This window comes from Amphiura filiformis, chromosome 5 (genome assembly GCF_039555335.1).
Source record: "Amphiura filiformis chromosome 5, Afil_fr2py, whole genome shotgun sequence".
NCBI lineage: Eukaryota > Metazoa > Echinodermata > Ophiuroidea > Amphilepidida > Amphiuridae > Amphiura > Amphiura filiformis.
The window spans coordinates 37797643-37810582 of record NC_092632.1 but is presented as its reverse complement, the minus strand read 5'-3'; the positions used below and the strand labels follow the sequence as shown (position 1 = coordinate 37810582).

The following is a 12940-nucleotide window of genomic DNA, read 5'->3' as shown; positions in this document are numbered from 1 at the left end:
CAGTTAATGTTTACCTGAAGTTAATCAGCGATACAACACAGTAATCTATGTCAAGACAGGATAAGCTGCGTTTGTTTTTTACCAATTGAAAATCAGAAGTAGAGGTTGTTAACCAAACTGAATATTTTGTGTAAAAGATAATTTACACCATTTAAAGTCATTTGATGAGCTTATTTAAGACTATTCTACATAACATTGTTTTACCGTGCACAATCGAAAATATTATAGTAAGCTAAAACTCCAACAGACCTTTCGGAGAAATCTAACTAGTCTGTGATTTCTGTCCGCATTTGTTAACCTAATTCAAATGCACTATATGCGTATATTGATTGGCGTGGTTTATTTGCCGAGTTGTGTCGTATTGATCCATGCATACATCATGTATATTTTTGGCGGACTTTCTCACTACTGGTCAGTGTTAAATACACCAATATTACATGTGCAAGTATTTAACCTTTCACTTGCGCGCGGAAGTCCTAGGTCGATTTGAAATGTCGAGGATGAATCGAAAGGTTTTTACCAAATTATCACTAGCCTTCAAATTTTGAATTTTATATAACCATTTGAATCATGCTTTGAATGTATTTGAGCTACTACTAATAAGCAAGCACACATGAATGACTCAAATTGATCTTGCAAATTAGTTTTGTCGTTTCGAATTGAGTGGTTAGTACTGTAGATCTATGAAAGAGAAAGAGTACACTGCAAACTAATAAATACTCGTAGCACTGTTAATTAATTGACCGTAAATGGACAACACCTGACCACAGACAGAAATGTATATTTTTTTAAATGACTTTACCATTCGATGTAGGTAAAGAGTGCCGTTTGTTTACATAAGATGGCTGTGAGGTTTTACGGCAATATGTTTGCAATTGCAGGATCTTTATCCAATTTACGGTGCATCAGTTCTCTGGTTACTCACGAAAAGCTGGCGCACTATTGCCGCAGTCACGAGCCATCGTGAATTTCTTATTCATTGCACCATTCTGCCCAGCAAGCATATAAATAGCTATGCTATGTATTTGAAGTTCGACTCGGTTTTTAATGTAATGATTATTTCAATATGACGGCGACGAGATATACGGGCAATGATACTTGTATTGATTTGCCCGGGACTAGTTTCGAAGTCTTTTGTATTGCACTTGATCTTATTCTTCAAATGGTTATCTTTAAAACTAAACCGCTGTTCGACTACCGGCACCATATAGCAGAACCAGTAACTGGACCGGTTTCTATAGAGGTTATCCACTTCACTCATGTGTGACTTCTAACAAAAGGCACTGGTTCCCGTAGTATTCCTCATTCAAACTAATTCAATGCACGACCTCGGAGTTACCTGCATGACTTTGGCGGGCTATTTTGAAACAGTCATGGTTGCACATGCAGGTACTTCTTTAGAATGTCCTAAACAAGGTATAGCAGTCGTTGATAGGATATGCAGCTTATAGAACATAGATAACCTCTATTGTTTGGAACAATAGAGATTGGTTAAACCACCTATTTTGCCAGGATGCCGCCGGTGGGAGGCGGTCGACCAGCGGTTGAATTTTAAAGCCATCCCTAAATGCACTAATAGACTAAAATTTAGTGATCAGATGATTTGGTTAAGAATATTTTTCTTGGTTTGGGGAAACATGCTTTGAACCGTTCTACCCACACTTTGCGACATGCAGAGACAGTCAGATTTCCTTAATGTTCGAATCATACCATAAACAGCAATCCATACATCACGAGTTTATCATTTGATTTAAACTCTCAAAAGTTTAGATAATTATCCAGTCACGTTAACAAAAACATGCAACCCAGCCCCTGATGTATTTTTTTATTTGCAACATTTACGGGGGAAACGTATATAATATATATCCCTGTTTATATAAAAATCGGATAGTTGAGAATTCAGAATGGAGACGCTAAGGTTGTCATATGTAAGTACCTTTTGAAGTGGGTTTGTCCTCTGTTCTGGCACCGTGACCTGCAAACTTCAACCTTCTTAATCTTATCCTTTAGCTTCTCAGAGATTAGCGTTGACTTATTCACATCCTTTGTGGCGACGGGTGCTTGCATTGAAAAAGCAAGTGCTTTCCGCAAGACACTAGTTTGGGAATCTGATGAAAATATATATTATATGCGCTTTGTGTGGGAGTATATCTTGGTAGACGTTAACCGAGTTGAGCTCGTCTTCCGGCTCGCGGCTGCTTTTGGCATATTTATCTTCAGATTTTGGTCGTACTATTACAGGTTTCCCAAGCTGGTGTGTTCTTGAAGTTAAAATTCTTTTTCATAGCTATAAAACAACGTAGTACTGACTTATAACCATGATAACTATATTGTCAAAGCACTGAAACTTTAATGGTATAACATAAATTTCCTCTTATTATCTGACATAGTAACAGAGTAAGCGATGTTTTTGTGTCATAAAGTGCCAACTGCTTTTTTCTCTGATTATGCTATTTGAACAACTGGTTTGACAGAAGATATTACAAAATTCACATTATGACACATTTCCGCGTTTAATTTAAGCACACGCAAAAAATGCGCGAATACTTATCTAATTGCTATTAATATCTTCTTTTCTCGAGAGATTCCTTGTCTTTTCTTTATAGTTATTGTCATTTATTTTAATGAGTCTATTCTTTATTTTTTAATACTTGTAGCCTTTTTGTTACGGAAAACGCTGTCATAAGAGTTTGTTGATGTCAATTTGATTTTCGATGATCTTTGTGTAAAATGTGTAGGCCTACATATTTTAATACGGGAATAAAATATGAACGATCTGCTATAATTGAGTGAAGGAGAAAATATGCTATAAGTTGAATAACACTAATTGGTTCATATATTACATATCATATCTAGTCGGCCCATCTTCCTAGAAGCGCACACACACAATACAATTAACACTTCACACACCGCCATTCTTTCTCCCAAAACACCTTTTCCTTCTGCCTGAATCGACGATAATCTTGATCATTTCAAGCATATTTTCACTGCGCAAAAAGCAACAAAATTCCAACGATGTTAGGGACCATTAAGCAAGAACTCTCGACGTATGTTAGTCTTTGTTTCAGTCGTACAAGATATTAATGTATAACCAGTTAAATGTGATGTTATTTTAATGTTTTTATAACCTCACCATCAGTACGCCCACCAAAAGATAGGAAAGGTTAACCAAATCCATGGGACTCTCAACCGGAAATAAATTTCAATTAATTAATACCATTTCATCTCGATCATAGTACGAACTCTGCACGTATTCCCAAAAATCGCGCTTTGAGGCGAATTACACTGCGTCAGTTGTTTTTGACTCCATGTTTATATTCTATCCAGATATATATTTAGGGCATAAAACCCGACCCGACTGTCCTTTTTAATTTATGATAAAGCTTCTAGCTAAACAATTTGAAGGATTGGGGAGCACAAATATTCAGTAATATTAAGACGGAATGAGCTTAAATGCTCACATTTACTCCGAAGAATTTTACTTAAACGCTCTATGCGAGTATCTCGTCCAGATAAAACCATTTTCTATAATGTCAAAAATATATTTTCTTTCACTTTTGTGAACACATTTAATTACTCCAATACAAATACATTCTGATCAGTACAAACATGCCCACAATTGGGCCAGTGGCTCTTACGATAATTCCTGGAATGAATAAAAAAATTGGCTGGTACCGTCACGTACTGAGAATTAGGAAGATTGATCTGAATGAGCTATATTATTGTCTTCACCATTTTGTCGACAACACAATTTACCCTAGGCAAACCCAGATAAAACCTATTGATCGGAGGTGTAGAACGCCGTAGGTGTTACACTTCTTCCGTTGCTCATCACAATCATTATGCCTACCAATTTATTTTCTCCATCATCCATGATGCAGAGGGTTTTAAAAAGACATTTTGTCGCAATAAAGGTTGTTCAGTGCTGCGCAATCCCATGCGGGAACTGAATAAATGGTTTTCCAAGATTTGTAGGTACAACGGTTATGTCAGTAATCACATAGGTGGTGTTTTTAATTAGAAGTAACCGTTAGGGCATTTGACATCTTATTTATCATATTTAATTGATTTCGGATACTGCAAAATGTACAAATAGTAAAGATTCGATATCACTATTAGTTTCACGAGGTGATGATATCTAAAGAAATTTCCGCAGAAACGAGTGATTAGTAAAAGTACATTGCATACTGCTATAATTACCAGCTTGTACGATTTAGAATCAATTATGCTAATTGCTTGCCACAAATCGTGAAATAATTACAATGCGGTAATTAAACTACGGTAGATGCCAACCATTCCATTCAAGCTGTCATGTAGGCTAATTAATTACCGTTACTCTGATTGTAAACTGTTTCTTTAGTGCTACTGTTTAATATTCTTTTGTGTTAATCATCACATTTCCTGAGTATACTAATATGATATTTAGTTCGCACCAAATAGTCGTGCGGAAGATTCTTTTCATGCTCATTCACGTGTATAGAAATGGCCTTGATGTACCAGTACGTGAAATAGGGAAATAACAAAAACAAAGCCCCGAAATATCAGTGTAAAAGCTACAGAACGTAAACTGTCTCATAACAAGGAACAACGTTAGTAAGAGCCAACGCCCTTAATATCAATTTAGTTGATAGCTGGTTTCTCATGTGTTTAATAATATATTGTTCTGTTCGAATAAATCAACGTTTTATATAATAACACAAATTGTACTTCAAGTCAAATTTGAGCAAACTCGTACATGAAGGATGAGGCAGTAAAACTAGAAACATTAATCAATATTGTTTGTGAATTCTTGAATGATATATAGGATTTACACAACTTGTTGTCTACCTGAATTCTCATTTAAATATCCACCTTACCTTTTTATATTGAGCATCAACCCATTTTAAATTGATGGATGATTCTCCAAAAGACCAAATCAAATCAATATAAGACCCTTTAACCTTTTTGCCAATTCCCATGTCTCATCCAACCTATTAACATGATGAATGACTTTGGCATTACATTGTCTACATAGGTGCTAAACATAGAACCAAAATATGACGTCTGGTTAGAATGGTAAAAGTAGCTCTTGGCGTTGTCCACAAGGTAGCTGACTTATATCACATATTTCCACATACCGCGCGTTTACGCCCAAACGACCTAAGCTAATTGTAGATCCATCCTTTGTGCTCATTTTAGTGATAACACTTTACCCCCAGCACCTTACCCGGGGGTAGAACCGGCTGTCAAAGATGACCATAGAGGAGGGTTGATGAGGCCCACCATTGGTTTCTACAGTAAAATCATTTCTCGCGTGTACAATTATTCCAAGAGCTACTTACTTTTTAGGTAGAAATAGTCATGTCCTTTCATATTGATGAGAAAGTTCGATGAAAATCGCATTTTTTGTAGAATTTTTAGGCGAAAATCAATTTTGTCTATACTTTTGTACACAATACTATAGCCAGAATTTCCCACATTTGTATTGGCGCCCTCACATTATGACGTCATAGTGACATTATGTGGGGAATGTTTGTACTTATTTTGGAATCACTGAATAGAGGAGATCCATAGCTATACATTGGTATATGACGTTTATTATTGAAAATTAGGGGTGTTACCCCCCTCCCCTCCTCGTCGTAGTCCGTGTTACAAAACATGGCTCAGTGGTTCTAGGGTTAAGTGAAGCTATTATTTTACTTAATTAAAACAGAGAGGTATAACATGTGCAAACATAGATCTTGTTCATACACGACATTTACCACTTTATGCTTCTGGCTCATCACCAGATTTCCTTACGGATATTTAACACCTATTCATCCAGACCAGAGCTGCTTACTTAAATCAAGTTAGTTCTACTTTTGAGTTCATACCATACGGTTTCGCTCAATACTTGTTAAGCTTAACCCCCTGAGCAATACCTGCCGATCTAACATTGCCTCTGATTGGGCAATTACATGATATCTTCACTTTAATCACCAATCAGAATGGAGTTTTGCAAATCCACCTCAATTTTTTTGCGTGTAGAAATTATTCTAACAATGTTGCTGATTGGTCCAATTGGTGATGAAACTTCTTTTTGGCCAATCGGCAGGTAGTTCTCATGGGGTTAAGCGAGGAGATGTAGGTTGGTCATATTTTAGGGTCCTCTGCTGCTTTTTATGAACTGATAGAGGGCTCAAGTGCATGATGTAAACTCTGGCCTAGTTATGACGGTTTTTGTATTATATGTGCATGATTAATAAGCGGTGTAGATAATTTGACAATGTTGGCTTTCCCTTTTCATGTTCAAATATTGATATTTGTACATAACATATCTAATTCCAGTTTTAATTCTCGTAAAATATCCCCATCTGCATATTTTATACATTAGTAAGTACTATTGTAGAACCAGTGAAGATAATGACTTTATGTGATTGATGTCTTGGCGGCAAACCCGCCTCCAGGTAAAATTAACTCAACTATAGGATTTTTCCCCAATACCATGACATTTGAACGCAAACATAGCATCATGGTATAGGCATCACCAGCCACTATAAAAAAAAATGGGTTAATCTATTATAAATGGTGGTCTAGAGCAACCCAGAGCGATGACATTGTAAACGTACAAAAACGTCTTATAAATTATGCCAAGGTTGTATTATTTTGGCTCTCAATACGAATGACAGTTGCATGCTGCAGAACTCCATTACGGTAATTATTATCATCATCTACCGCCCTGCTTGTTCGCTGTAATTCTCGAAGAAATGCTGGCTTCCAAATTCCAATATCACGTTTTATGCATAATATGCGTCTATTGTCCCCATTTTACCTCATTCTTACCTCATGAACCTTTTAATCTTTCTTATTGCCATAACAATATGCCCTGAATTTCTTTTAACCTTTAATTCAAAATTACAATCCATTATTTGTCACGGGCTATTATTGTATACCCTTTAAATGTGTGCCGCGTGTGTGTGTTTGTGAGGTGGGTTTGTTGGGTATGTGTATGGAGTGTGTGAGTGCCATTTTATAAACCTATAAATCGTTTAAACATGTTTAATGTACACCCAGGATCCGGAAAACTCACCGTAATATCAAGTTTGTCAATAAAAGCATGACGAAATTACGCATGATTGAGCTTTGATATAATAGAGACGTGCGGGTGGAGTGCGGCTGAATGTTCTTCGGTGCTTTTAAGTTGCAATATATTGCAATAGAGACGTTGCAATTCTATACACCGTGATCACACACCCGTCTTAACAATTCAAAACCACTCTCTTGTTATTACGAAGCGAGATCGCTCATTAGCCAGTACTGAAGATTTTGCACGTATAGACGAATCCAATTTCACGCATTCCTACACCTCAATGGCAGCCATAGCTGGGTCCCCCCTTAAGTCTATTTCACCTAAAATGTGAAATGTCGCAAGGTATATAGAACAGGGTACACTTGTTCTATTATTGTATTGATAAAAGGGAATAAACCAGGATGTAACTGGGCTCAAAACGAAACTTATAATTTTTCACAAGGTCATATCAGCACTGACATGGAACAGCTTCCTGGACAACATTCACAGCCCAATAATTGGCACCCAACACAAGAAATCTGTGAGTAAGTGGAATAGTGTGGAACAAGACCTGTTTCCTGAAGAAAGTGTGTGAAAATCAGAAGCAGCACCATTCCACACTATTCCACTTTACTCTTTGGAAATTATCACCTGTGTAAGGATCTTGTTCGCATTTTCACAGATTTCTTCTGCTGGGTGCCAATTATTCGCCTGCGAATGTGGTCCAGGCAGCTGTTCCGCGTCAGTGCATTTTGCTGTTGTGTCAGTTGGACATCTGCTTGGTTACTGACATGTGTTTACTGACAAGTATTGAAGTAATCCTGTGTGTAATTTTGGTTCATTTTTATGGACAGGGTTTTAAGATATGACCTTGTGAAATATTATAAGGTCCTGTGTCCCAACCTGGGGTACCTTTGTGTTACATAGCAAAAAAATGAAAAGGTTCAAACATTTTACCTGCACATCTCATTTGAAGTGGTTCATCCTTCTGAGCATTTTGACACCTTTTTTTTATGGAAATCGGTTAGAAAATGAGAGAGTGCGGGCAAAAACAATCACAAAGTAGGGAGGATGTAACCCACCTCTTTTTTCCACATTTACAATCATTCTGAGCAAGTATTGGTCTTTTAAATGAACTTCTGTATTTATTTACTTGGTTTAGATGTCTGGTAGTTCATTTAGACATTTTTTTACTAGATTCAAATTTTTAAAGGGGGTTATAAATCAAATTTACAATATGAATCCCTCCCCCTAATCCTCCTCCCCCTAATCCTCAGCCACCCTTGGCACATTTCATGCCAAACGTCAAAAGAAAATAATTGAAAAATATTTTAAAACAGGATAAAAACATGAGTAATATAGAATAAATTAGCCTCAATTTAAGACCTAATTGAATCTTCTAAGTGAAGGAATACTCAAGAGACAGTGTTTTGAAATCCAAACTGCACATCAAAATGTAACAAAGCCACCTTTTTGGGTACCCCAGTATATGGCACAAGATCATAAGTTTCTTTTTGAGCATAGTTTATTTACGATGAATTCTAAGATATTATCTACAATTGACATACAACGTTGTTCAAAATGTCAAGATGAGCCTGCTTAGATTCACTGGTGCGTGAGACAAATCGAACAATGTCATTTTAGAAACTCTCATAAGCAGTTTTAGTCCGATAAAGCTATTTCCGCCTTTGCAACTGTCATTCCTAAGAGTATACCGTTTCATGTAGCCTATATATTGCGTGTCCCTGAATACTTCTTACCAAGCATGCCAAGTCGATTTTTAATTTGTGTCAATCTTTTCTTCTATCGCACAATTTCGCTTTCCCCATAGTAGAGTTTTCCGGTTGTTCTAATACTCCCATTCCCATTTGCCCATTCCTCCCCCTAGGGGCGAACTAATCGATATGATTTTCTATCATATCTTCCTTCATTATTAAGAAGAGTAATTCTTATAAAATAAAAAAAAGACTAACTAAGATACAAACAGACGCCGGATTGTCTTTATGATATGCCATAAGAACTTGGCCATGGTTGGATTGATTGTAATACTTACTTACGCAATAGGTTTATAATTCGGCTTCATCTCTTAATTACAAAGAAGAAACACAGATTGGTGATTTTGCTATCTATAACGATCACGGCCATACAAACATCATTGTTTTAAGTCACGGTTGATTGTCGATCGATTACTTGAAACTTGCGCCACTTGACCGGCTGACCGCTTATGCTACGTTTGTCTCCGCAGTTTCGTGACGCCTTGATATTCAGCTTTCGACGTTGTATTCAATTGAGAACAAACACTGTCCATTCATTTTCTGTTTATACTTTTGTTACTCATATCTGATTTTCTGGTTTTGTTTATACTAACACATCCAAACATGTTAGTGTTTATTGAATATACTCTTCTTGCGATAAATTGAACAATGCGCTTACCATTTGTAAATATCTTTTAAACCATTGTTGCTTAAGCATAAACACTGTGGTCTTGTATAATGAATACTATGGAGTTCTATAAGCTAACCATTGGTCTATATAAATTGCAGCAAGTTAGAACAGAATATAAAAAACAAACCTCTCTTGCCGGACATATTATTTTTCATTTACATTGAGTGAATTGTTGTATATGTATATTATAAACGCGATTTTAACAACACTCTGGAATACAACAGTCTCTTAGAATTGTATTTCTTTCGAGAATTTTTAGGATGATTCTTGTCGATCTTGGTCAGCTCTGCTCGTATCAGAGTGAGCATACATTCTACATCTTAATAATGGTTATACACCCGATAGTAAGGCATGGATAACAATGTTCCAAACATATTTGTATCAAATTACCACGCATGTTTCATTATTATTAATCACATTTTCCGTACTTTTCACTTTTCTCTTTGCAGTGAGAAATCATGAGCGTTCCTGAAGGTGACCCAACAATATGGGCGTCAGTTACTACCATTGCAGAATATACAGAGTATATAGAAGAGGAAAATATCTCGATAAATGTGACAAATACTGACACAGAACCCCGTCCATTTGGAAGTCATTCTGTCTGGGCAGCGGTGCTCATCATTCTAGTCGGGTCGACATTAAGTATTTTTACCGTCACTGCCAATGCTATGGTATTTTTGTCGTTTTATATGGAAAAGCAACTTCAAGTAGTGAACAACTATTTCTTACTGTCATTGGCAGTAGCCGATATCATCATTGGAGGTATTTCTATGCCTTTATACACATTGTACCTATTACAAGAAGGTTGGAGATTGGGTCCTATTGTGTGTGATATATGGTTATCAATAGATTATGCCGCATCAAATGCGTCCGTTATGAATCTTTGCATTATATGTTTCGATAGATATTTTTCCATAACTAAACCATTGACATACCGTGCTAATCGAACACCGAAAAAAGCTAAAATTATGATAGCCGTTGCGTGGCTTTTATCTATCTTTGTCTGGATTCCACTTATAATTGGCTGGCAATTTTTTCCGTTTGTAAATGAAAGAACCGTTCCACCAGGCGATTGTTACATTCAGTTTCTCTGGGACAACGTTAGCTTGAATGTTATAACTATTTTAATAGCATTTTATGCTCCAGTTTCATTAATGTGTACGTTATATTATAGAATTTGGAGGGAAACCGAAAACCGAGCAAAGGAACTAGGACATCTTCAAGAAGGTAGCCAAATATCGACCAATGGAACTGGGAAGCATATGTTATCTCATGATGATTCCATCGACCATGTGGATGGTGATCGACGAGCTTCAAACTCTTTCTTCTCCAGGTGTATATGTTGTGCTATTGCTGCTATTGGTCCTGAAGATGACATGGAAGACAGTAGTGATGTTGTTTCACCACAGCCTTCCACTAACACGACGCATACATCCAGTACGAAATCCCGCAATGGTGTTCAAAGTCATCTTTGTAACAGTGCCTCCTCTCCTAAAAATTCGCCTCGATTATCACCCCCAGCAAGACATAAACGCGCTGCGTCATCCGGAGCAGCTGTTCCACACCACAACAATGATAAGAGTTTTGCAGCTTCTCTCTATACTATTCTGATTAAGCTTCCCGACGAAAATTCTCCGGAAAGCGAACATGAAAAATTGCCAAGTATAACACTAATTGAAGGTGCGCCTAAAACGGATGCTGAACTGATGCATGATCAGGAAGGGTCGCACTTAGTGCCTCCATCCGGGAATCATACAACCCTACCTCGTGCTAGATCGGATTCAGTATGTAGCGCTTCTCATGCTCCTCGACGTGGTAGTACTACTAAATTAGGAGCAGTCCGCGGTGGTGGTCCGTTAAGCATCAGCACTATATCTATGGTAAACAAAATGGCGTCCAGGGCAAAAACAAATGTGGTGAAAAAAAGGAAATCGGCAATAATTCGTGAAAAGAAGGCAGCAAGAACTTTATGTGCTATTTTATCAGCTTTTATTATAACTTGGACACCTTATAGTATTTTGGTTTTATTATTTCTCAACCCTAACTTCCAAAACACTACAACCAACATGATATTCAATATATCGTATTGGCTTTGCTATCTCAATAGCACGATTAATCCTATTTGTTATGCCTTGTGCAATACCAATTTTCGGCGGGCTTTTAAACGTATTTTAACATGCAAATGGAAACAAAGTCGCTACCAGGCAGCTCATAGAAAGGTGCGACAAATGCCTTCGCCAAGTAGACAATCTGAAAGATAGGACATTTTTACACAAAGTCGCTTACATACCTGATATATGTATACCAGTAATTATGTTTTATGCCACATTGTAGGGAGCAAATAATTATTTTGTACATCGTCTGCTACTACTGCCTATATTTTGTTTTATATCGCTCATGAAATATGCTGTCCTTGACAAGAACTTGAAAATTAATTTAGTTCACTACAATTAAAACATGGCATTGACATTGTCTACACGTCATTGCTTACAGGGGAAGTAAAACAAATCTTTCATTATTTGTTGTAAATCTTTCAACAAGCAAGACGGATAATCTAACAAATCTCGCGAGATTTTCTTGCTCTCGGTATCTTAATGTTCCCTTATATTGTTTTGCATCTTCAGAATTTCAAAAGGCAAATTAAAATCCCGACACTCTTAACGCTTTCCAAATTACTGATTTTGTTCTGTTTTGTTTTGTTCACAGTTGGGAAATTAAGCAAAGTGTGCCTCGCAGCTATAGTACTATAGGCAGCAAAAGCTATAGGCAGCAAATTTCATGTCTTGTAGATACAATGTTTAACTATTGTAGGTATTGTCGGAAATGTTTGTTTCTTGTGCTGTATATAATTATATAAATTTACAAGCCTTTTGTATTAAAAAGAAACTTACGACCAACTTCATTTGGTATACAATAAAGAAACCGACATTTCCCAGATGCTTGTTCTTTAATTCCTTCGTGTCACTTAATTATGATTTATTAACTTAATTTATGGTGTAATCATGATGTATGTTTCCTCCCACTTTTAATTAACTGGCATAAACTGGACCATCGCAAACTTGTTTAAACATGTAAGGCGCTCAGTATTTAAAAAAAGAAATGCGTAGCTTTCCAAAGAACTAAGAACAATGAGAGGGAAAAACAATAGTTATTCTTCACTGTATGAATATAGACACCAAACTCAATAATAAGACCAAATTGAAATGCCATAGTTTGCCACATACGATTACTGCAACATTTTGTTATTGGGTTGAAATGCAAAACTTTGTAATACACGTATGTATGCTTTTCTAACTTAGCCAACGTCATAATTTGTAACAAATTGATAACAAAAGCATTAAAACATAGTTTTTTAAATATCCTAATAACAAAATATTATCAGCATGTTCCATTTTATGTCGATAATTTGACCATCGAAACGATGCAACCAAAAACAAAAGTAGTACATACTTTTTTGTAACTGATTTT

General features: G+C 36.5%; 1 protein-coding gene across 1 annotated transcript in view; it reads left to right on the top strand.

Moving 5' to 3' along the window:
- LOC140153082 (muscarinic acetylcholine receptor M1-like) overlaps positions 1 to 12208 on the top strand; it is a 34109-nt gene extending 21901 nt beyond the window's left edge. The window contains exon 2 of the mRNA XM_072175700.1: positions 9922 to 12208. Within this exon, the coding sequence (XP_072031801.1) occupies positions 9931 to 11733 (1803 nt within the window). The 5' untranslated portion in view covers positions 9922 to 9930 and the 3' untranslated portion in view covers positions 11734 to 12208. The remainder of the gene's footprint in view (positions 1 to 9921) is intronic.
- The last annotated feature ends 732 nt before the right edge of the window (positions 12209 to 12940 follow it).